The sequence below is a fragment of the Petromyzon marinus genome, chromosome 27, assembly GCF_048934315.1.
Source record: "Petromyzon marinus isolate PM22_M1 ecotype Great Lakes invasive population chromosome 27, UKy_Petmar_22M1.pri1.0, whole genome shotgun sequence".
Lineage (NCBI taxonomy): Eukaryota > Metazoa > Chordata > Hyperoartia > Petromyzontiformes > Petromyzontidae > Petromyzon > Petromyzon marinus.
In genome coordinates this window covers 12,250,532-12,274,197 of record NC_133693.1, presented here as the reverse complement: position 1 = coordinate 12,274,197, position 23,666 = coordinate 12,250,532, and the positions used below count along the sequence as shown (strand labels likewise).

Below are 23,666 nucleotides of genomic sequence, written 5' to 3'. Positions count from 1 at the left end.
GTGGGCGTCACCAGTTCCCGCACACTCTTCATTCAGATTGGCACGTGGCAGTCAAGCTGATTTCTTTTTTTATGTTATTTAGTAGAAATATATTATTTTGTTTAAGCCAAATTAGTGTGGCCCACTTGAGGGCGGTGAAGTCGGCAAATTTTCCACTCTCACATCTAAGCTGCACCAGCTCATGGTACAGGTGTTATTTTTTTTCTTTGTTTCCACCCACTGGCTCGTACGGTTGATGTAGATGCAGAGCAACGACTACAATTTCACATTCAGGTGGTCAAGCCATATAACCGCGTCAGAAGTGGCGGATTGTACCATCGCTGCGATGTCTCCTTCGCATTTGTGGATCGGGCATTGCGTCGCTATACGTTGGACGGTCTGTTCTGGATGACCACAGTTGCACACTACTGGATAGTTTTTAATTTTCCATTACCAGCTCGGGTCACCAATTAAAATAAGTCGTCGTGTCACTTATGTAAACATGTGCTTTATCTGTAGTTACACAACTACAAGAGTGGCCGGACTTGGCAGCTCCCTGGAGGAACCATCCGATCACAGGTGTCCCTCGATTTACGAACGCGTGGTTTACGAAATTTTGCATTCACGCAATTGACAAATCATTTGTGAAGGCCGGAAATAAAGAGAGCGAGTACCTTCAACTAGTTTCTCGAGTTTGGAACACTACACTTGTATCATAAAGTAATTGTATTTTTTTATTTGCTAGACAGCCAGATAATACGACAAATCGCTAACTTTAAACACCCAGTCATTCATAAAAGTTGAAGGCGGTATAGTACTATAGTAATAGAGCAAGTGCAGAATCACTGAACCGGAATTGATAGCTTGAAAGTATTTAGCGCGGGGCCCTTGAAAGTGCGGAGCCCGTAGCGTGTGTAGCTGCTTTGCTACTAGAATAATCCGGCACTGGTTTGGAGTTGAGTAGGAACGGGTGTTATTGTATGAAATTAATGGGAAGGGCTATTCTGATTTACGCAATTTCATTTTTGGCTTATTTTGGAAAGAACGATACCTGCATTGAATTGACGAGACAGCAGTTTCAACAGTATGGGTGAATTTTGGAGTGATGTGGAAGAAAGTGCTTGCTAAAAAACACGAAGAGTGATATTTGCCCGCACTTCCGATTAGCACGGTTGGCTACGCATGGTGTAAAATGAGTTCAACGTACGTACAAAGGCAAATAACAGAAGCCAAGATGATGGAGAACAGCTGGGACTCTACATCCTGGATGCGACGCGGTCAAGGCTTACGGGGATGAGAGCCGTGCGATATAATCTTGGCCCCACTGCAAACGTGTGTGTACAGTTTGCTTCCACGGCTCAAATACAATGGCCGTAGGAAAACCAACGTCGTATGTGTGCTGAACTTCTTTCGCACCGTACGTAGCCAACTGTGATAATCGGACGTGCGGGGGCAGGACAACAAACTAAACACAAGGCAGTTCTCAAGAAATTAGTTTGCAATCTTGATGAATTTCAAGTGCATGGTTCCAGCGGCCTCCTAATATCGGAAGAGCGTTCCAGACGGCTGCAGTAGCGCATCTGAAAGCACACGATATGGTGACCACCATCTTTGTTCGATGGCCAGCCCACAGCCGCTGTTGCCAGGGTGACTGGAGTCAACGTTATTGACAGCTTTCTAACATTTGGGGTTTTCAATGACTTCAATATAAAGTGCTTTAATTATTGAGCGTATAAAATAATTAATACTTGTCAATTCAGTGTTTTTGTTACGTATAGAAATCCAGTGTTGGCCCGCTTAGGTATTAAGTTGGAAAATGTATTTATGAAACATTGAGATGCAGACATAATATATGTTTATATACGTGCCATAATATTTTTCAAAAACAGTTATAGCTGCAATGTTTTAGAGGTACCGTGGTCCGGCATCTGCATGCGATGCTCTGTATCCCTAATTTGCGAACCAAATGAGGCGCACGCTCCATTTACTGCCGGCCATCTGGATTTACGCAACATGGTCCTGACTTCACATCGCAACATCGTACTCGGAAACAAACAAAAAAACCTCATCCCTTAAATCAATGGGCAAAAGTGTGCTCGGGCAATTATACGTGCATGTCAAGAATAATCAAGTTACCATTGATTGTGGGTTCTCAGGCAATCGACCGCTGAAAATGCAACCTGCGCATGATTGAGAGTTTTAAACACGTTTCTATTTTTCTCGCCAATGTCGTTCCTTGTTTTTGAAATGCTTTCACATTAAAAGGCGTAATTTTATTGAAATGTGCAAAACTCTATCCTTACACTCATAGACAAAACGGTTTTCATGCTCCTGTATATGAGAGAAAAAAAAGTTTGGCTGGCTGGCTGGCGCGCGGGCAAAGAGCTCGGTGTTGACGTCACCGAGCACATCTGCGCGGTGACGTCACCCGCATCCCACGGCGTGGAGGCGGGTTCGTGCGTCAGGCTGACGTCATCACGTCTCCCTCCCCGCACTCTCAACCTACGGTCGTGGATCCCACGCAAAATGTGCGGGCAGTGCTGGTTCAATTTTTTTTTAAGTTACAGAACAGATTATTTGAGCCTCTCCAAAGAAGTGAAAGGCAAGCTCAACTTCGGCGATCTTGCTTTTTTGCATCGCCCCGGAGTAGCTCAATTTGTAGTGCACTTGCAAAGCAGAAAGTGCAGTGTAACCTACATCGGCTGTGAGATGTTTCGTGCTCTAACAGGACATAATGAATCCCACGACAGACTTAATGATAAATTATGTTAACATGTTCAGGCCCATATATGGACGAGTTGGGCCATCGATTTGCCCAAATTTGCCTCAATGACGACCTTTTTAAGTGTTTCCATAAAAATTGGCCATTCCAACGCCGGATTAATAATGATTGTCTTGTTCCAGCGCAACTCAAGCGAAAGGGAACAGGAAACCCCCAGCACTCTTTGCAGCGCAAGGCAGTGGCGATAGAATGCTAATTATATTGCCACCGTTACGGTGGGTCATGGCAGATGCTCTCTGCTCGTTCCAGAAAACTGAAAAAAAAAATCAGCTTTTCAAACACCGCTGCGCATCTAATGACAGCGCCTAATGACGAATGTCGCACTTCGAGGTAACGCCCAATTATCCGCGGGCAGATTACCTGGGCTGTGGATTAACTGTGCTGATTGGAAAAAAAAAAACCCACATGAACACTGTTATTACATGCGTACGCATTTGATGATTAGCTGCTCCTCGTAGTGAGCGCACGTGTCTGGGACAGAATCATCCTTAAGGAACTTCAACCGTGAAAGGGTTTGGATTTTTTCCAGTTGTTCAAAAACACAACAAAAAATGTATTGAGTTTTGAAACCCTTATCGATGATGTACAGGACCAAAGTCTCGGATCCTATTAACCGCATGGAATTCACCACGTTGGTCAATATTCAACGTGGGCTATTAAATATTAATCGTAGGGTTATCCAAAATTGTACTTCCACGTCCGCAGATAGTTGCGGAAAATTACGTGAACAGCGCCGTGGACAACAGGAGTTGCCTTGAACCCTATAGATCCCGCGGATAATAAGAGTTACGGGTAATAGGGTCGCGGATAAGATCTCCCATAGTATGTGGCGGTTGAGTAACGGCCGATTCTACAATGAAACGGTTCACGGCGAGTATCGCAAGTGCACACGCAAACTATGCTCATCCTCACCATCGAACAAAGACGGTGGTCACCGCATCGCGCAGCGCTTTCAGATGCGCTTCTGCAGCCGTCTGGAATGCTCTTCTGTCCGATATTAGGAAGCCAATGGGAGCCATGCATTTTTTAATAATTTGATTTGCAACTCATTTCTTCAGAACTGTTTTTGGGTTGAATGTGTTGTCCTTCCCCCACACCTCCGATTAGCACGGTTGGTTACGTAAGGTCTGAAAGAAGTTCAACATACGTACATACATATGAGCATGGGTCTCTATGGGTTTATGTGGGTCTCTATGGTCCTATAAGTCTGGATCTCTGTGGGTCTCTTCCTTCCGATATTGGGAAGCCACTAGAGCTATGCACTTTTGCACACTCTAGATTTAAAACTAATTTCTTTAGAACAGCTTGTTGTGTTTAGTTTGTTGTCCTTCCCCGCGCACCTCCGATTAGCATGGTTGGTTACATACGGTGCGAAAGAAGTGAAATGTACACACGTACTTACACAGAGGGGGCGATGCGCAATAGCGGATGATTTCATGCCCCACGCACGCTGCTGAGACGTTTTGTATTCTGATCGCACCTGCACGCTGTGCCGTATCGCGCGCAATCTTTGAAAAAAGTGCACCGCCGGATGTCTGCATCATGCATGCACTTTCAAAGCAGCTTTTGTCCGTTGTGTTGACAGCTGTTTTGCATAATTAAATTGCGCGTAACATGAAAAACTGCACTTGGAGGGGAAACATGTTGCATTAAGAAGGCCAGTTTGATGAATATGTTAGTTATTTAATCTGAAAATTCTAATGCATATAAAGGTGCTAGCTCTATGATTAGATTATTACGGTAGATTGCAATTCCAATGTTGATGTGTATTCGTGCCGTGCTACTATTACACGCTGTGCATAATTAGTGGTTTATAATGCAAATGACACCATGCGCTGCCCGTACAGCGCACGGCGTCATGATATGCATCTCACGTTTCCTCCGCTTCAATCAAGCCTTTCACACCTCCTGGTGAAAACCCCCACAATACAACACCCGCTATTCGCCACCAAGTGACGGTGATGTCACCACAGCGCCCGTGCCAGGCCAGCTGCACTTTGAGGCCACGTGAAGTGTCGATGGCACACTTCTGAAAGGAGGTCACGGGACAGGCCCAGGTGCAATTGGTTGACTGACTGAGATGACTGGCCGATGCACCAGCTGTACCCCCTACTGTGCCAACTTTCTTAATTTAACCGCCCGTCGCTCCGCTCGTTGTTGTGAGCGTCGCTCCTCCGCCCTCCGTTGTTGTTGGTGGTCGACTGTCCCCAAATGCGCAGTCGCGTCCTTCACGAGCCTCCTCCAAAGAGGCCAATCTTGACAACGCTGATACCAACTTGCAAGTCCACTCAGCTCCACATCCTCCCGTACCGCATCAGTTCGTCTCATTTCCAGCCAGTGTTGTGCCCATTTAGCCCCCTCTATCCGGTCAAACACTCGAGCACTGTTCTTCATTGGAAGGCCCGCGGGCCAAATGGTAGCCGCTGGTGGCCTTTAGTGCGGCCCTTGACTTTAGTGCGGTCCATGACAATACACAACGTGTGGCGGTCCGTGACGTGTGGCGGTCCGTGACGTGTGCGGTCCGTGACGTGTGGCGGTCCGTGACGTGTGCGGTCCGTGACGTGTGCGGTCCGTGACGTGTGGCGGTTCGTGACGTGTGCGGTCCTTGACTTTAGTGCGGTCCGTGACAATACACAACGTGTGGCGGTCCGTGACGTGTGGCGGTCCGTGACGTGTGCGGTCCGTGACGTGTGCGGTCCGTGACGTGTGCGGTCCGTGACGTGTGCGGTCCGTGACGTGTGCGGTCCGTGACGTGTGCGGTCCGTGACGTGTGCGGTCCGTGACGTGTGGCGGTCCGTGACGTGTGCGGTCCGTGACAATACACGTGTAGTGGTCCTCACACTAATGCCGTATTGGTGAAAGCGACCCCCCTCCGAGAGAGCTCGTCTTGTGAACCCCTCTCAAGGGTGTCTCGGCCTACTCTTCCACGCTGCTCGATTAAAGAAACTCCACACATTGTTGGAATTGCCGCACCGCGAGATCAAATTGGTGGATTACAGATTGCAATTTCGGTGCAGTAGTTGAAATAATAATTGCAGCCGCCTGCCTCTTTACATGCAAGTTAGTCGGTTGGCAGGTCACATGTGGTGAGGAAAACTTTGGGGTTTCCCATCAAGTTATTTTGCCAGCGTGGAACAGTTGGCCAAATATCCTCTGGATGGCGTTCTCTAGAGCTCGCTTGACTGGAGGCTCTCCGCTAGCAGTGGAGTGAGCAAGCAGCAGCCATACTGTTTACACATTAACACACTCGTGCGTGTTTGTTTACCATACTGTTTACACATGAACACACTCGTGCGTGTTTGTTTACCATACTGTTTACACATTAACACACTCGTGCGTGTTTGTTTACCATACTGTTTACACATTAACACACTCGTTCGTGTTTGTTTACCATACTGTTTACACATTAACACACTCGTGCGTGTTTGTTTACCATACTGTTTACACATGAACACACTCGTGCGTGTTTGTTTACCATACTGTTTACACATTAACACACTCGTGCGTGTTTGTTTACCATACTGTTTACACATGAACACACTCGTGCGTGTTTGTTTACCATACTGTTTACACATGAACACACTCGTGCGTGTTTGTTTACCATACTGTTTACACATGAACACACTCGTGCGTGTTTGTTTACCATACTGTTTACACATGAACACACTCGTGCGTGTTTGTTTACCATACTGTTTACACATTAACACACTCGTGCGTGTTTGTTTACCATACTGTTTACACATTAACACTCGTGCGTGTTTGTTTACCATACTGTTTACACATTAACACACTCGTGCATGTTTGTTTACCATACTGTTTACACATTAACACACTCGTGCGTGTTTGTTTACCATACTGTTTACACATGAACACACTCGTGCGTGTTTGTTTACCATACTGTTTACACATGAACACACTCGTGCGTGTTTGTTAACCATACTGTTTACACATGAACACACTCGTGTGTGTTTGTTTACCATACTGTTTACACATGAACACACTCGTGCGTGTTTGTTTACCATACTGTTTACACATGAACACACTCGTGCGTGTTTGTTTACCATACTGTTTACACATGAACACACTCGTGCGTGTTTGTTTACCATACTGTTTACACATGAACACACTCGTGTGTGTTTGTTTACCATACTGTTTACACATGAACACACTCGTGCGTGTTTGTTTACCATACTGTTTACACATGAACACACTCGTGCGTGTTTGTTTACCATACTGTTTACACATGAACACACTCGTGCGTGTTTGTTTACCATACTGTTTACACATTAACACACTCGTGCGTGTTTGTTTACCATACTGTTTACACATTAACACACTCGTGCGTGTTTGTTTACCGTTTCAATATTTTCACAATGTTTTCCAAATCGAAATTTTTTGCGGATGTTGTTTTCTGCGTAGGAACGTGGTTCTCAGGTGAATGGTTTCCAGTAGTTCATTTATGCAATTACAATGAGATGAATTCGCAAAATGTGACCAGCTTTGAAAACGATTGTATGTATTTATTTTACCAGGTAAGGCCCACTGAGCTACGTAGTTCTTTGTCAGAAGCAACCTGGCCACAAATGATAGCTCAACAAAGTGGCGTATCATTGTGTGTAAATTTATAGCATCAGCCAAATAATTTAAACGCGTGATGTTGATTCTAAATGTGGAGGGAAAAACCGGAGGACCCGAAGAAAAATCCACGCGACCACGGGAAGAGAGAGACGCAAACTCCAAATATACAGCAGGCGTCAGGGTTGGGATCGAACGCATGACCTCCTGTATACCAGGCGAGGGAGATAACATCTCCTAGTCACCGTTACGTTTCGATAGAAAAGAAAACTGCTCTGAGAAGCAGCTCAAATGCCGTGTCTCTTTATTTAGATACACGCATATAATTGTGCTCTTTTTCCCATATAAATAGCAAACTAATGACACTTCCTCCATAAGCTAATACATAATTTATATCATAGGAAACGTCTTTGCGCAGTATATTTGTTTTCATTATATTTGTGGCTCTCACACATAATGGGAAATCGTGCATGCATATATTTTTTTATAGGAATGATATTCGACGTCTTCAAAAACTCTGAAAGCTAATATATACTCCTGAAAGAAAGTACCTAATTAGGGCAGTGTGTGTTTTTCATGAACACTGGGGAATGTTTAGCATTCACTCGAAGTAGCCGTGTGTGTGGGAGTCGCAGTCTTCCTGGCTTAGGATATAGCTGTAAATTAAGCCAAACAGGTATTAGATTAAGCCACGAGGCAGCGCATATCGTATGCCACGTAAAATAAATCACACGTGGCGGCAAACAAGTCGTAGCAATGTGGACACGGGATATTTGTAACAATCGGATCTCAAACAATACAATGTGGATACACGGCCTCGTACCGCACAGGGATTGGACTCGGAGCCAGCGGAGGGGTTGGTGTCTTGGGATAATGTGGCCTCATTAACGTGTGTGGATAAGAAGTCTGCCCGTGGGCATGTTGGATCATCTGGAGTGCAGAGATGAGGGATGTGGGGAGGTGAAGGATGTGGGGAGGTCCGTTTTCAATAATTCTATTCATTACGTGCAAGCGGCGTCACATTAGAGAATGGCCAACAGAAGCAGACGCCGCAGAACATCCATGACCCCTGTTGTGCAACAGATAAAGCGGACGTACAATTCTCCCCTCATTGTTCAAGGATGAGCCCTTCCTATCATCCATGACTTTGCGTGGCAAATAGTAAAGTCAGAGGACTGCGTTATACTCCTCTTACATCCATGGGGCCGAGTGGTAGAGAAGAAGGCAGTCTCCAGGACAAAACCCAGCGTGGACTGGAGGTTGCAACTCATCTGAGATGTCGCAGTCATACCGTGAGACTCGATCACAGACACGCGCAAGTGAGATGCGCGTTGTGTGGAAATTCGTCGTGTTATTTTGCCAATTCACGTGAGTTAAGATAATAAATGTGCTGCGGGAACTTCCAGCTCGTGCTGGGAATTCCATTTCGCGACAAAATAGCATCAATACATTCAAAACTTCACAAATCAATTGATCTATGTACAAGCACTGAGGTTTGGTGACACACAGTCCATGAGTAAGACCATGCAAGAAGGTGGAACAGACCGACAAAGAGATTCGAGGTGGTGTTTGTGCTCGCGCCATGGAAACATTGAGTGTCCGCGTCTTAGAAGTGCGACAAGGTTATCGTGGCTCTGCTAGGGAACCGGCAACGGTTAGCACGTTGGCGTGGCACCCAAATCTATTCTGGCTGTTGAAGGTGGAGCGACCAGCTGGAGTTTTGAACGAAGAGCTGAAATGAAGTGTGGTGTCATCATCGCCGCCGCCACAGAGGATCGGGTTGCACGCTGTGATCAGTAGATAATTCATAAACAAGATAAAGCGGCTAAGGACAAGACAGAGCCCTGGGTTATACTTTTGAATAGGAAATGTGGCAGAGCAGAAACCATAAATAATGGTCGATACAGAATAACCGGATGAAAAGATAGCAGTGGAAGAGCAAATAGTTTGCTTTAATGGATGGAAGCTTTTGGAACCGTCCCGAGTGCTATCCTCTATCAGAGACGTGAGCAAAGTTTAGAGTGAGAAGTCTTGGCTCGCTCAGGCACTTTGGGGCCATAACTCTCAGATGGGATACGGGCCGGTGGAGGACAGCTGCTGCGTGACCTTTATTGAGCCCATTTGGCGCTCACTAATTAGAGAATATTTTCCTAAATGCTTGAACAATTGCCTCAGCAATTATGGACTCCACAGCTCTTGAGAGAACATGAGTGAGGTCAAATTGGCCAGTGGTTTGAGAGATGAAATGGGTCACCTTTCTTGGGGACAGTTGAGCAAAAGTGCATTCCAGCATGAGAATATAACGTGCAATTTTTAAACTAACTGGTGGAGATAACAGGGGAGCCAGGTTGACATGTATACAAGATGATGACAGGAATCATAACATAAGGCTTTTGTTGATCGCCACGATATGAACACGCTGATAACTGAACGGTTATACAACTAAATTGGAGCCATGGCTGGAAACACAGGGCACGATCGGCCCTGGTTTGTCGACAGCGGAATAACAGAAAAGCAAGTTGAAGGTGTTAACGTTAGAGTTAGGGTCACTACCAATGGAAAGAGGGCATTGAAAAGGGCAAATTAAAGTTAACCGTTTTCTGAGGCAGTTTTGGCAATTACAATGAAATATTCACAAGTAAGGTGATTGGTTAGAGAATAGCTTTGGACTTGTAGTTGAATATAAACTCAACTTTTGCCTGAGCAATAGCAGCTGGACAGAGGCTGTGCGCAGGAAGCTGTAAATGTGTTTGGTGGTAGAATAATTCCAACGCGGGATGAGGGATTCGTGATGGAAAGAGAAGAACCACGATAGAGACACGGGGCCAAGCCAGATTGCCCAGCCGAGCTGGAGTGAATGAATTTGGTTATTTTCCCATGAAAGCCTCACTGAGCCTCACAACTCTTTGTGATGGGGGCCTGCAATTGAAAAGTTTGGCGAACCTCTCATTTAGGCTTATTTCTTTTTACAAGTGGGGAAAAAACTGAATTATTGAGATATAGTAAACAGGAGGGCACTTTACTCTTTTGTTCTATTCGGCAAATTCACATAGGTAAAAAATAAAAATCACGACGTTTCGGCCACAACACAAGTGGCCTTCATCAGGTGAAGGGACCGGACTGTCCAGAGGACAGCGTTGGAGTGAAAATGAATGTGCCCTTCGAATTTAACTTGAGTTGGAACCCCGGCGCTGCATCATGCAGCTGATCATCAATGGGCACAAAAGAGGCAAACGAGCGAGCATTCTGATGGCGCGGCGACGTCGGGAGTGCAGGCGGTGCAACTGCACAGGGGGCCGTAGGGGTCCGTAGGGGTCCGCAGGGGTCCGCAGGGGTCCCGGGTGCCGTTCTATGACGGGAGAGGGGGGGAATTGGATGTGCAGCCTCGCAATTTCAATCTGCGTACCGGAGGCCCTTGCCATGCTCCTGTGTGGCACCGCGTTCCCTTGATACAACAACCAATATATACATATGTGTGTACTGATATATATCTGTGTGTACACAAATCTGTGTATGTATGTACGTAAGTATGCATGTACATACATACAGGTGTGTATATTGGTTGTTTCCACCGCTCCACCGCGTTCTCTTAGTGTCAAGCTCACCTCCTCACCAACCATTCAGCGCCTCGTCCTTGTTTTTGGTGCAACATACGTGTGTGTACGTGTGTGCACGTGTGTATGTGTGTGGATCCCCCTAATGGAGCATCTTTGCCGGTTAGAAACATTTAGGCTGGCCTGCCTACGATCCATCCTGGGTTTAACCAGGTTGGATTGTGTGAGGAGCTCACAAATCCTTGAAAGATCTGGGCAAAGTCCCATCGGTGAGCTCCTCCGGCAGACAAGGCTGGATAGAGGGGGCTAAACGGGCGCGGCACGGGCTAGAGAAGAGATGGAGTGATGTGGTACAGGAGGACGTGGAGCTGAGTGGGCTTGCCAATGACTGGTACCAGCGGTATCAAGATCGGCCTCTGTGGAGGAGGCTCGTGAAGGACGCCATTGGACAGTTGGAGGCAGTCGCTCTCCAACAACAAAGGAGGACGGAGGAGCGACGCTTACAACAATGAGCGGAGCGCCGGGTGGCTAAAGCACAGCAAGTTGGCACAGTAGGGGGCACAGGTGGTGCATCAGCCAGTTGTCTCAGTCAGTCGACCCGTGGCACCTGGGTCTGCCCTGTGACCTCTTGCCAGCGGGTGTTCGACACTTCACGTGGCCTCAAGGTGCACATGGCCTGGCACAAGCGTCGTGGTGACGTCACCGCCACTTAGTGGCGAATGGCGGTTGTTGTTGTTGTACGTGTGTACGTGTGTATCTTTGTCTTTGTTTTGTGTGTACATTGAACTTCTTCTCACAACTTACGTGTGTGTACGTGTGTGTATGTGTGTGTATGTGTGTATATGTGTACGTGTGTATGTGTGTGTATCTTTGTCTTTGTTTTGTGTGTACGTTGAACTTCTTCTCGCAACGTACGTATCCAGCCGTGCTCATCAGAGATGCAGAGGCAATATGCCTCACGTCTAGTCTATTAATAATATTAATTGCTCATTTTTGTTCTTCAACCACCTCAGATGCATTCTGTTCCATTGTTGCCTATTCCACCGTGCCTCCCTTGCAACACAGCAGGGTAACTGGATAAAATGGGACGCTTCACCTCACAAATGTATGCAAGCATATATGTTGAACCTCTTCCGCGCCGTACGTAGCCAACCGTACTAATTGGAGGTGCGGGGAGAAGGACAACGAACTAAACACAAAAAGCAGGCATAAAGAAATGAGTTTTCAAACTAGATGATTTAAAAGTGCCGAGATCCAGCGGCTTCATAATATCGGAACGAAGAGCGTTCCAGACGGACGCAGAAGCGCATCTGAGTGCGCACAAAGGAGTGACCGCCGTCTTTATTCGATGGCCAGCAGCCAAAAGCCGCTGCGGCGAGGATGACCGCCGTTCGCGTGATGGGTCATGCACCTTTTGACGAGAGAGCGCCGTTCAATGCTGTACTAAAAAGAGAAATCCCACACGGACCGGGTTCACAAGCACACACTCTCTTGCTGTGCTGCCATCTCCTGGCCCCCTTGTATCCTCGTGGATTTGAGTCTTTTTCGAGCCACAAAACCCTTGCCTCCATCGAGCCATTCGTCATTGCAGCGGTGATTTTGTGAAGGAGCTACTAAAGTATCAACGGGTTAACATAATTTAGGGCAGATGAGAGTGGTGCTCCTTTTTCAATGACAACCTCTTGTATTTCTTTTGCGTTTCTGTCACTTAATTTTGAAATTCTCATAAATTATTCGCCCAAGCCAACTTACACTACGTACACACCTCATCGGAGGCTCGGCGCACCGACCTCGCACCGCCGAATGTCCTCCGGTTCAATTGGACCGTCCGGCACGACAAAGTATAAACAATGGGGCGAGTTTCCTGAATCCCCCCCCACCCCGACCCCCTGTGCAACCCAGCGAGCCGGTCAGCAGGCCGCACCTGGCGGGGTTAAAGTCGTGGGTACTTGCCCACGACCTTCCAAGATGTCCATCGCAGCATTGAAGAGGAGGCCAAGTACCTTCGATAGAGGAGGGGGCGGGGCTCTCGAGAGCTCCCTCTAGTGGAGGCCCTTCCACCAGCGATTCGCGGGGCTTGATTCGGTCCCCTTAACGGGGCCCACGCAGCAGCAGCGGCAGCGGTGCAACGAGCCCAAACCACGTTACCTCATGCGCAGGTTCCCTTGGCTGGGCTGGCCCTCGAAGACGACGAGCAGGTCGTAGTCTTCCTCCAGGGCGAAGGAGAGGAAGACCAGCTGGATGCGGTTGGGCTCCTCCGTCTGTATGATCCACGTGCAGTTGGCGCCGTTGGGGTATCCGTAGGGGTAGCCGGGGCTTTCCACCGTCCCGTTGCTCCCCTTCAGCAACCCTCCGCAGAGTTCACCTAAGCACGCAGCGCGGCCACGGGGAGGAACGGACCGCGTTATGTCATCGTCATAGAACGCCGGCTGTCATCGCTATCCGGACGCTGCCGCACAATTGGAGTAGGCCTCGGCAAGGTAAGGTGAAAGGTCAAAACAACGAGGCTACCTTTACCCTACCTTTTACCGTTACCCCATACAAATTACACGATTACAGGGTAATTACTGGGGTACTTCTACACATGAACAAGGTGTATAACAGGTAAATGCTAGGTAGAGCGCTTTATTAATCTCTAGAATAATCCCGATGATTCCAATTTTAAATGGAGGCCACGGACTGCGCCACGGAGCTTTTAGCGAGCGGTAAACAAGGTGTGTACGGTAAACAAGGTGTTTATGGTAAACAAGGTGTTTACGGTAAACAAGGTAGTAGGTAAAGAAGGTGTTTACTGTAAACAAGGTGTGTACGGTAAACAAGGTGTTTACGGTAAACAAGGTGTTTACTGTAAACAAGGTGTGTACGGTAAACAAGGTGTGTACGGTAAACAAGGTGTGTACGGTAAACAAGGTGTGTACGGTAAACAAGGTGTTTATGGTAAACAAGGTGTTTATGGTAAACAAGGTGTGTACGGTAAACAAGGTGTTTATGGTAAACAAGGTGTGTACGGTAAACAAGGTGTGTACGGTAAACAAGGTGTTTATGGTACACAAGGTGTGTACGGTAGACAAGGTGTGTACGGTAAACAAGGTGTTTACGGTAAACAAGGTGTGTACGGTAAACAAGGTGTGTACGGTAAACAAGGCGTGTACGGTAAACAAGGTGTGTACAGTAGACAAGGTGTTTACGGTAAACAAGGTGTTTGTGGTAAACAAGGTGTTTATGGTAAACAAGGTGTTTGTGGTAAACAAGGTGTTTACGGTAAACAAGGTGTTTACGGTAAACAAGGTGTTTACCGGATAATACTTCGCGCTACCTAAACCCTACCCTTTACCTTACCCTACATTGGAGCTAAGAAGATTGGGGTGGCAGGTTTCCATACACAGAGCTCAGGGGGAGCAATGTGAAGGAGGCAGCTCATTGCAAATACCACACGTGCCACGTATGGAACAGTGTACGTCCGTGGGTGTGCGTCAGTGTGCCGTGAGTGTGGGGAGCGGTGATGTAGCAGTGAGCGAGCTGCGCTACGAACTCGGCGGCCCGAGTTCGATCCCCGCTCCCGGCCAACACCGGTGGCGATTATCTGAAACGGTCCTGGGTCTCCTCCTAGGTCCACTCAGCCTCAAATGAGTGCTCAGTGCGGTATGTAGTAAACATCGCCACTGGGGAGACAAAGGCGGTCGGCCGTGGTGCTTGCCACCCACTACCCTCGTGTGCCGTGCCGGCCTTCATAGGTCCTCGCTAGCAGCACTTGCCCCAACAGCCTGTTAAGGCTACACGGGCGATCTTTGTCGTTGTCCTTTGTGGTGGCACAAACAAAAATGACTGCGACTAAAATAGCCAAAATTCCCCCCTATAAATAAACCTTACCAGGGCCACCGTCTACCGTGCAGTTTTGGGCACAGCTCGGACAGCTCGAGTTATCCTGATGTAACAATACTCTTTGGTTATATTCTTGATTCTTTCGGTAAAGTCACGTAGAAGGTTCATATTTTCTGGCTGTGGTTTTCACACATGATGATGATGATTGCTTGTGTTGCAGTCGAAGCGTCATGAGAATTTTATTGTTTTCTATATATTTATTATTTCATTGTTTCCCTTCTACGTGACTTTACCGAAAGAACCAAGAATATGAATCCCTGCAGTCACGAAAGCAAACCATTACTCTTTGGTTCTTTCGGTAAAGTCACGTAGGTAGAAAAAATAATTATACCTACGTGACATTACCGAAAGAACCAAAGAGTATGGATTCCTGCAGTCACGAAAGCTTCAAATCAAGACTGACGTAACAAACCCACTAGAACCGTGTGGATTTCCCTTGGTAACAATGTAAATGGAAAGTTAAAACAACAGATCTGTTCGAGGAAATGTAATGATGACTCAGGAATGCTCCTGAGTATGTTGTGATTTCCACATGGGCGGAGTTGGCGGTGGGGGGTGGGCAATGCCCCCACCCCAAACGGGACACCTTTATTAATTAATTTTAAGTAGTTTACAATGAATATTTTAAAACATGAATTATATGTACCCGATATTCCTAATGTGAGGGACAAAGCGAACCCCTGCCACCCCACCCAAATATAGAAGTCAAACTCCACCTATGGATTTACATAAAAAAACATTACCCAAATGTGCACAGGCTTGAGGCATTTCGTATGCGGATTAAAAACAAAGCTTCAAGTGTGCATGCCTGTGGTTAGACTTAAGACTACCGTGAGATTTATAACTCAAAATTAAATTATGGCATCGCATTCATTCTCCCAAGTCTCACGGTCAGATTACTGCAACTTTTCTACCTCTGGCAATCCAAACCGGAGGAATTCCGATGAACCCTCGGTGCCTGATGTCCGTGCTATGGAAGGGCAGCGCTCGAAAGCAGGCCAGCAAACAGTTGCACAGTTGCGGAGTGTCAGAGAGATGAAATCAGCGGGCCTCCTCTGCACGTTGCCCGGTGGCAACGCCTGCACACAGAATGAGCGGTGATGGAAGGGCCGTATTTCTCAGTCTACAGTTCGACTCTCGCTCGGCCTCCACCAGCACGGCAACGCTCAGGCTTTGAACCGCTCAGTTTGCTTGACGCACGAGCGGCTGAGCCGTGGCTTGGGCTCAGGCTCGGCTCCGTGCTAAGTCCCCGAGCGTGGCTGGGGCCGTGCGCAGTGCTGGCTCAAGCCACGCGCGTTGCCTCTCAGCCGGGCCACTTGAGAAAAGAGCCAATCCTGAGCCGAGCCGTGATAAATACTCATTATCACAGTAAACACACGCGTTGGATGCTGGGAATTCCTTAAGCTCCGCGATGTTGTGGCGTGGAGGTTTGCGACGCTCGCTTTGCATTTATCGCAGACACACGCACCGTTTACTATGACAACGCCTGGTCAAGGGTGATCAGGGGCAACGTGATCTGAAGTTATTCGAGCTGGTTTGAACACCGATATTATTTTGCCCTGCCATGGGCTCTACAATGCAACAACTCCTCATACGGAACTAGCACCGCAGCACAAGGCCTTCTCCATGGCAGCAGTGCCATGCTTATGATGAACTATGTATTACCCATCATGCAATATTCAGCCAATCTGCTGGGATTTATGGATTGCAGAAAAGCACCATCAAGGATTCCATGCAAGTCACTTCTGGAATTGTAGATAAGCGGATCACGGATAATAGGTGTTATATTATTTTTTATAATCATGCTGATATACACAGCTGTGCTTACCTTCAAACTAACGCCACAAAACCCTCCATTCACGCCTGTCAATCAGTGCCTTGCCACGAGGTTTAAATTGGGAACGCTGAGCCGTTAGAGAAACCTTCCCCGCAACATTCATTCCACTCGAATAACACATTAATATTCACCACCAACATTTGTATTTTTTTTAATTTTCAAACGTTTGTTAGCTTTGTCTAAGAATGAGACACATCAACGTTTGCTGAAATACAACTCAAGAAAGATCTCCCTTCAAATGTCGAGCTCCACTTCCGTAAGCTGTCCGTCCAAAACAGGGGTCAGTAACCTGCATCTTCAGAGCCGCATGCGGCGCTTTCAAGACTACTTCGTGCCGTTATTATTTATTCAGGACCACCGTCTCGTATTCACATTGCATTGCACCTCTTGAAATATTGAGTTCGTTTTTACCGAATTCGGAAAATAGGCTCTTCTTGTTATTTTGGTTAACGACCCCTGGGCTATAACAACCTGATCACTACACCAAAAATAGAAGGTTTTTTTGGGTTAGATCACGTAAATGTGTGTTGTTAAACCCGCCACCACCCGACACAGCCAATTAGTAAGGTTTGTAACGTGAACAAACATACCAATTCGTTACTAGTTCAGCACACCGGTTGTGCGTTGGAGAGTAAACCCACTACAACATTTACAATTCGAGTACCATGACGTTTCGCCGGTAATTACAACAACAACCAGCATCATCAGGCGACAGCCAAAGTTGTGGAGAAATCCTCCTCCTGTTCCGGTCTGAACATTGGTCGCGAAAGCCTACGTGTTAAACTGATCACTGCAGCCTATCCCTCCTGCTAAACCCAACAGCGGTTTTCCCTGAAGCGTGCATTTATGCGACTGAGTACACGTTTCACTTTGCCCTCTGGCAACCACCACCGTGCATGCATGAATGAGTCGCAGATTCCCATTGGGGTTGTGTGTTTGGGTCCTGCAAATGGACCCCACTCCTCGAACCCACAGAGCCTGCGTATTATAAGAGCAGATTTGTAATCGCTGTGACCACGTCCAGGTGAGTCCTCTTATCTTATCCGTGATGGACAGCGGATGATGGTAATAATTGACCTGTAGTTAACAGGAGTTTTTACAGACCGACGCGGGTCTGTGGATGATTCGGAGTCGTGCGTTATAAGAGTTACGGATATACAGTTGCAATAATGAATAGAAGACTCAGGGAGGCGATTCAATCTATTTGATTGTTGCGGAAAGTAGAGCAAAGCACAACGGTGAAATAAACATATGCAACAGTTTCAAAGTTTTCTGACACCGATATCACGATAATCGCCATATCAGGAAAATTGATATCATATCTTGAGAAATTATATCGCTGGGGCCCCTGTCTGTGGGCTATTAGCATTCATTGATTTTACAGAATTAAGTATCCTCCACATAAACCCCCTGCCTACACACTCATACAAAATCGTGTGACTATCGCTTAAGTGAATTCAAGAAATATTACCCAGCATAACCTGTTTATAATCATTACCATTGCTTTAATCATTCAAAGCCATTTATGACTCTACCGCTGGACGAAGGCCCACCTGTTCATAGGGTTTTTGTTTAAACCATACTTCACCATTCTGGTCATTACAGGTTGGCAAGGGGAGAGAGGACAAGGGGTGACAAGGACCAGTTCAGAAATCACTCAGCGCTGACGTTAGCCGTGGCTGGGAATATAACTTCGGTTTTCCAGGGTTCATGGCGCAGCGCATCTTCACTCCAATTTCCTGCGTGCTGCAATCCTACGTATTGCTGTAAACGTGTTCCTAATGAGCACAATTTATTTACTGTACGTGGAGAGAAAAAAACTATTTCCAAGCAAAATCTCTCCTTGGGGCGCAACTGCTGTCACCTTTAGAAATTAATCAGGTGCATTATCTTTAAAAAGACAAGCTTAAAAAAATAATCAATAGTGACCTGATGGTCTTGGATGTGCGCGTGTTAGTTTGGCACTCTAATTAGCCTTCACGATAGAGTGTGATTGCCCACGGGAGCTCGGATGGAAATATTATGATTTATCAAATCATGCAGACGTGCGCCTCCTAATATTGAACGCTTTTGCGAACTTAACAACCAATCAGTGTTTTGACAACAAAATCCATGAGTTTGAGGTACGATCATTAAAAAAAAGACTGGACGGATCTCATGTAGACAATGACCCACGTGTGCTTCTGATTATCCGCACGCACTTTCATGTATTCCATGGCAACTTAAAACCCCTTCAACGCAACGCAGCTCACAATACATCTGACATATTCAAATGACCTCAAATGTAATGCTGTTACATCTGGGGCACAAATTGCGGTCGCGTTTTCAAGTCGAGTGTTTTTTCTTGAGTGGTGTTCATCCTGAATGGTGGCCCTAGTCGGGGCGTGGGGGTTGGCGGGGGAAGGGGGCGGGGGAAGGGGGCGGGGGAAAGGGGGTGGGGCAGACTTCCACACGATGACCATTGCAAAAAGTCACATTCTCTATTTTGCATTAATCAGAATATTTATTTATACTGGAGGAATCCGATGAACTACAAAGCTTTATATTTTTTTACAGAGATGTTCAGTTAGGGGCGGGTCAGAAAATGACAAGAACAATCAAAAATACGATAGGAGTGCAAAGTATATGAAAGGTAAGCAACTCACTAAAAATAAGACTAAACTGATTTTTATTTTTGAATTAAAACTTTCGTGACTGCAGGAATACATATTTTTTGGTTCTTTCGGTAAAGTCACGTAGATAGAAAAAATAATAAGAGTAAATAACGATCGCTGGTGTTGTGATCGAAACGTTGTCGTATTTTTACTTACTTTTTCTATCTACGTGAATTTACCAAAAGAACCAAAGATTACGATTTTTATTTTACCAGCTAAAGCCCACTGAGCTATTAGCTTCTTTTTCACAAGCGACCTGGCCGCAGATGATAGCTCAACGAAGTGGCTTAAACCAGGGGTGGGGAACGTCAGGCCCGCGGGCCGTGTAAGGCCCGCGGGCCTGACGCTTGGTCTCTGGCCCTGCCAAGGCAACCGCAGGCGGGACTCGAAATTCAATAAATCTAGGAGCAAACCTGGCAAAGCAGTTGCAGTAGCAACATCATCAATACCAGCTAACATCATCACACGCCTCACCAAAGAGAAGCAGTTCCAGCCATCGCATTAGAGGTGAGTTAATGAAATGTTTGACCAAATATAACAGGCTAATTTTTAAGTTGATAATTTTGTATGGCCCGCGAATGATGTTATAAATATCCAAATGGCCCTTGGCAGGAAAAAGGTTCTCCACCCCTGGCTTAAACCAACAGCAGTACCAGCCCACTGCTGTACCTTAGTGTCATGAAAATGAACGTAAATTACTTTAAATCATTTTTTTGTAAACATCTGTTGCATCAAATCCTACGCATTCGCCCTTGGCAAAGCATAATTAAGTTGTGTATTGGACTTCCAATTATGAAAAAGAGAAACCTGCTGAAAAAGAGAAACCCGACAAATTGAGTAAACTTAAAAAATACAAACCGCTCGACATCTCTCTCTCTGAAGGAGACGGCGGGAGAGGATACAGAATAAGTAGAAGGAGAAAAAGGGCAGAGTATTGAGAGCATCTTACAGGGGCGTTGAAATAATTGGTAGTGGCAGGCAGCGGAGATGGCAGACGAACACAAAGAGGAAGACGATTAAGAAGACGATTAAGAAGAAGACGAAAAAGAAGAAAACTATTCATGAGAAGATGATGAAGACGGAGAAGAAGATGAAACAGAAGATTATTAGGAAGAAGATGAAGAAGACGATTAAGAAGAAAATGAAGAAGAGAAAGCAGACGAAGAATAAGAAGACAAAGATGAAGACGAAGAAGATGATGATGAAGACGAAGAAGAAGCAGACGAAGAAGACGATTAAGAATAAGACGAGGAAGACGATTAAGAATAAGACGAAGAAGATTATGAAGAAGACGAAGAAGACGGATAAGAATAAGATGAAGAAGATGAAGTAGACAAAAAAGAAGATGATTAAGAAGAAGCCAAAGAAGACGAAAAAGACGAAGAAGATGACGAAGAAGACGATTAAGAATATGAAGAAGTAAACGAATAAGACGAAGACGATTAAGAAGAAGACCATGAAGAAAACGAAGATGAAGAAGACGAAGAAGAAGACGATTCAGAAGATGATGAAGAAGACGAAGAAGAAGCTCGAAGCACAAACAAAACACGCCGGAACGACACGAGGAAATCTCACCACTGCTGTCCTAGCGTCACCACACCGGAGGACTGTCACCAACTACACAGGGAACCGTGGCTCATCTCGTGAGATGCCCTGCAGCGCCACAATGCACTCCTCAACAACACCAGAAAGCGGCGGCCTGCGCAGAATACTGGGAAATGTGCCATAGAGGTTGGGCAGGAGACACGAATAATAAGAACTACACAGGCATCCACAATCAATGTTTACGCCTCCCTCTTAATTAAGCCCTCTCATGGCTTTTTTGGCAGCCTTCTTATCTTTGAGACCTGGTTGTTCCATCACCCCCATGTCCTTAATCTGCATTTCTCGGATGCTGGAGCATGCCTCGAGTTGATCTGAAATCTAAGGCACACAGCGCTGTGTTTTTATTTTATCGACCTCATCCGTGGAACTGGTTGGCTCAAACCAAGCAATAAATCAAGAGTCCATCTCATGGTGTGTTTGGTTTTTTTTTCTCTATCTTATATTGCCCGAATTGGTAAAGCTGCCTTCTGAATATAATGTCTGTGTTTTGCACCTGCAAAAAGTGTTAATGTATTTTATTAAGAGTTCTAGTGTTAAAGTGCCTGTGCCAATTTCTTAGATCGGCAAGCCCCTTTGGGGGGAAACAACTTCTTGTGAAAGATGCTAATTAAAAATCTGTGCATGCAATTGCTATATTTTGAGACGCGACTAAGAGGCGCACTTCACTGTCAAGGGGTAGGGCCGGTAATGCATGCAGCACCACAGAACACTCGGAGATGGTGACATTCTGGAAGATGAGAGCGCTGGGTTATGCGACCTTTGAAAATGCAGGAATCACACGACTTGCCCGAATCAATGGGAAACATCAGGCACCATGGGGAAAAGTGTTTTCTAAAGATTCGGAGAGACAGGTAACCCTAGCAAAGGTTGAGAAATCATTAAAGCCGCCGAAACTTGGTCAGGCAACCACGAATGTACAGTGCCGCCGCTGGTACTGATGAAAAGAGGCAGATGCTGGATGAGGGTGCATGGGGGATCTTCAAAGATGCTTGGGAACAAGGAACGGTTGCCGCAGGACTGGCAAAGGCTATTACCATTTCATTACACGGGGCAGAGAAGGGAGCCGGTACCTCTGGAGGAATATGTTAATTAAGAAATCCAGGTAAGGTATTTATATCAATAATCGCACCGAATAGGATCAACAATCGGAGAAAATGTGCCCTAGGGAAAGCAAGTGTGGGATTACAGATGGGGAGGAGTCAGATTTGTTTTACCGTTGGGCAGCGATGATCTCCTATGCGGTAAGAGGGGGGGGACTTTGTCAGTTAACACCGAGCAGGAGGCTTTCGCGACCAATGTTATCCAAAATAGAGGGGCGTTCCGTTGGGTTAGATCTCGTTAAAATATAAATGTCGTTAAACCCGCCACCACCCGACACAGCCAATTAGTAAGGTTTGTCACGTAAACAAAACGTGCCAATTAGTCACTCGTGCCAAGCACAGCGGTGTGCTGGAGAGTAAACTCACAACTTTTACAATTCCAGTACCGTGACGTTTAGTTGGTAGTTACAACCAGCCTGTCGCCTGATGAGAACAATTTTGGCTGCCGCCTGATGATGCTGATTGTAATTACCGGCTCTCTAACACACCGGTGTGCTGAAGTAGGAACTGATCGGCACGTTTTGTTTACGTGACAAACCTTACTAACGGGCTGTTGGGTGATGACGGGTTTAATGACATATTTACGTGATTTAACCCTCTATTAGCAGACTTGGTGTTTGTAGACATTTGCAGATTGAAGAAAATAATAATTGCAGGAACGTCTGTGTATTTATTGCCTTGAGTTGAAACATTCTTAATAAGAAAGGGACGAATATTTCAGAACTTGAACCCTATGAGGTGATGAGATGGACAGGTGACTCAGAGGTCAGAGACACACCGAGAAGCTGGAACCAGTGAGGTGCCGGCGATGGGTCGGAGTTTCTGTCACCTGTGGTTCAGCATGGGCCTAGAGTTCGATGAGTGTTCATCTCGAGGACCAATTACTCCAAACAAGAAAATCCAGCACGTATCTTTTTTTTAATTCGAATGAAAATTAAAAAGATAATTGAAAAAAAAAAACACGACTGCCATGCAAGAGTCATTTATCTGTAGCACAGCATGTGGGAAAGTGCGCCGACACAAGTATCTGGATAAAGAGGTCACTCGAAGTAATCTCACTAAGACGTCCCCAACGTTGCCCATCTCCCGCGGGCTGGTCGGCAACACGCAAGGACGGCGTTGCACTCCTCTGCACGCATTACAAACGAATTCTTTGTTCCATGACACGATGCCAATAGCGCAAGGACTCAAATACTCGTGGGTGGGGGGGGGAGAGACAATAATAATAAAATAACCTTAATCACAATACTCGGATTTATTTAATTTATTATAAGAAACACGATAATGGTTTTAGGTAAGGCTGGCTTTTTAGCGTGTTTCCCACCCCCCCACCCATTCTGCGTTCAATGTCACACTTGACTATGCGCCCGCTAAAGGTAAGCATATAAACCTCAGGAAGCACAACTGATCGTTTCCATCTGAGAGAACCGGGCTAGGATGATGTAGTGTTTGTTAGCTCAGACCTTGGTTTAGGCATTGCAGCTTCCAGGTAAAAAAAAAACACGCACACAATGGAACTGGTATTGGCCAAACATTCAAATGCTGAAAAATGAGCCTCAAATTTTCTAAATTGGGATCACAGAGAGAAGCGTTGCCTCCTATTGCAGGACCCTCTTGAGTCTTGAGATTAAATTGAGGCTTTCTTGGGGAAAACAAACGAACCAAATAGAGTAATAGTCGTAGTAGGAAGGTAGTGAA

The 23,666-nt window shown here is 46.1% G+C and overlaps 1 protein-coding gene across 4 annotated transcripts in view; it reads right to left on the bottom strand.

The window, feature by feature from the left end:
• The window catches only part of LOC116946465 (CUB and sushi domain-containing protein 3-like), a 692,643-nt gene that overhangs the window by 483,443 nt on the left and 185,534 nt on the right, over positions 1–23,666 (bottom strand). For all 4 annotated transcript variants that reach the window (XM_032961364.2, XM_032961362.2, XM_032961363.2 and 1 more), the window contains exon 2: positions 13,039–13,255. In XM_032961364.2, the coding sequence (XP_032817255.2) occupies positions 13,039–13,255 (217 nt within the window). The remainder of the gene's footprint in view (positions 1–13,038; positions 13,256–23,666) is intronic.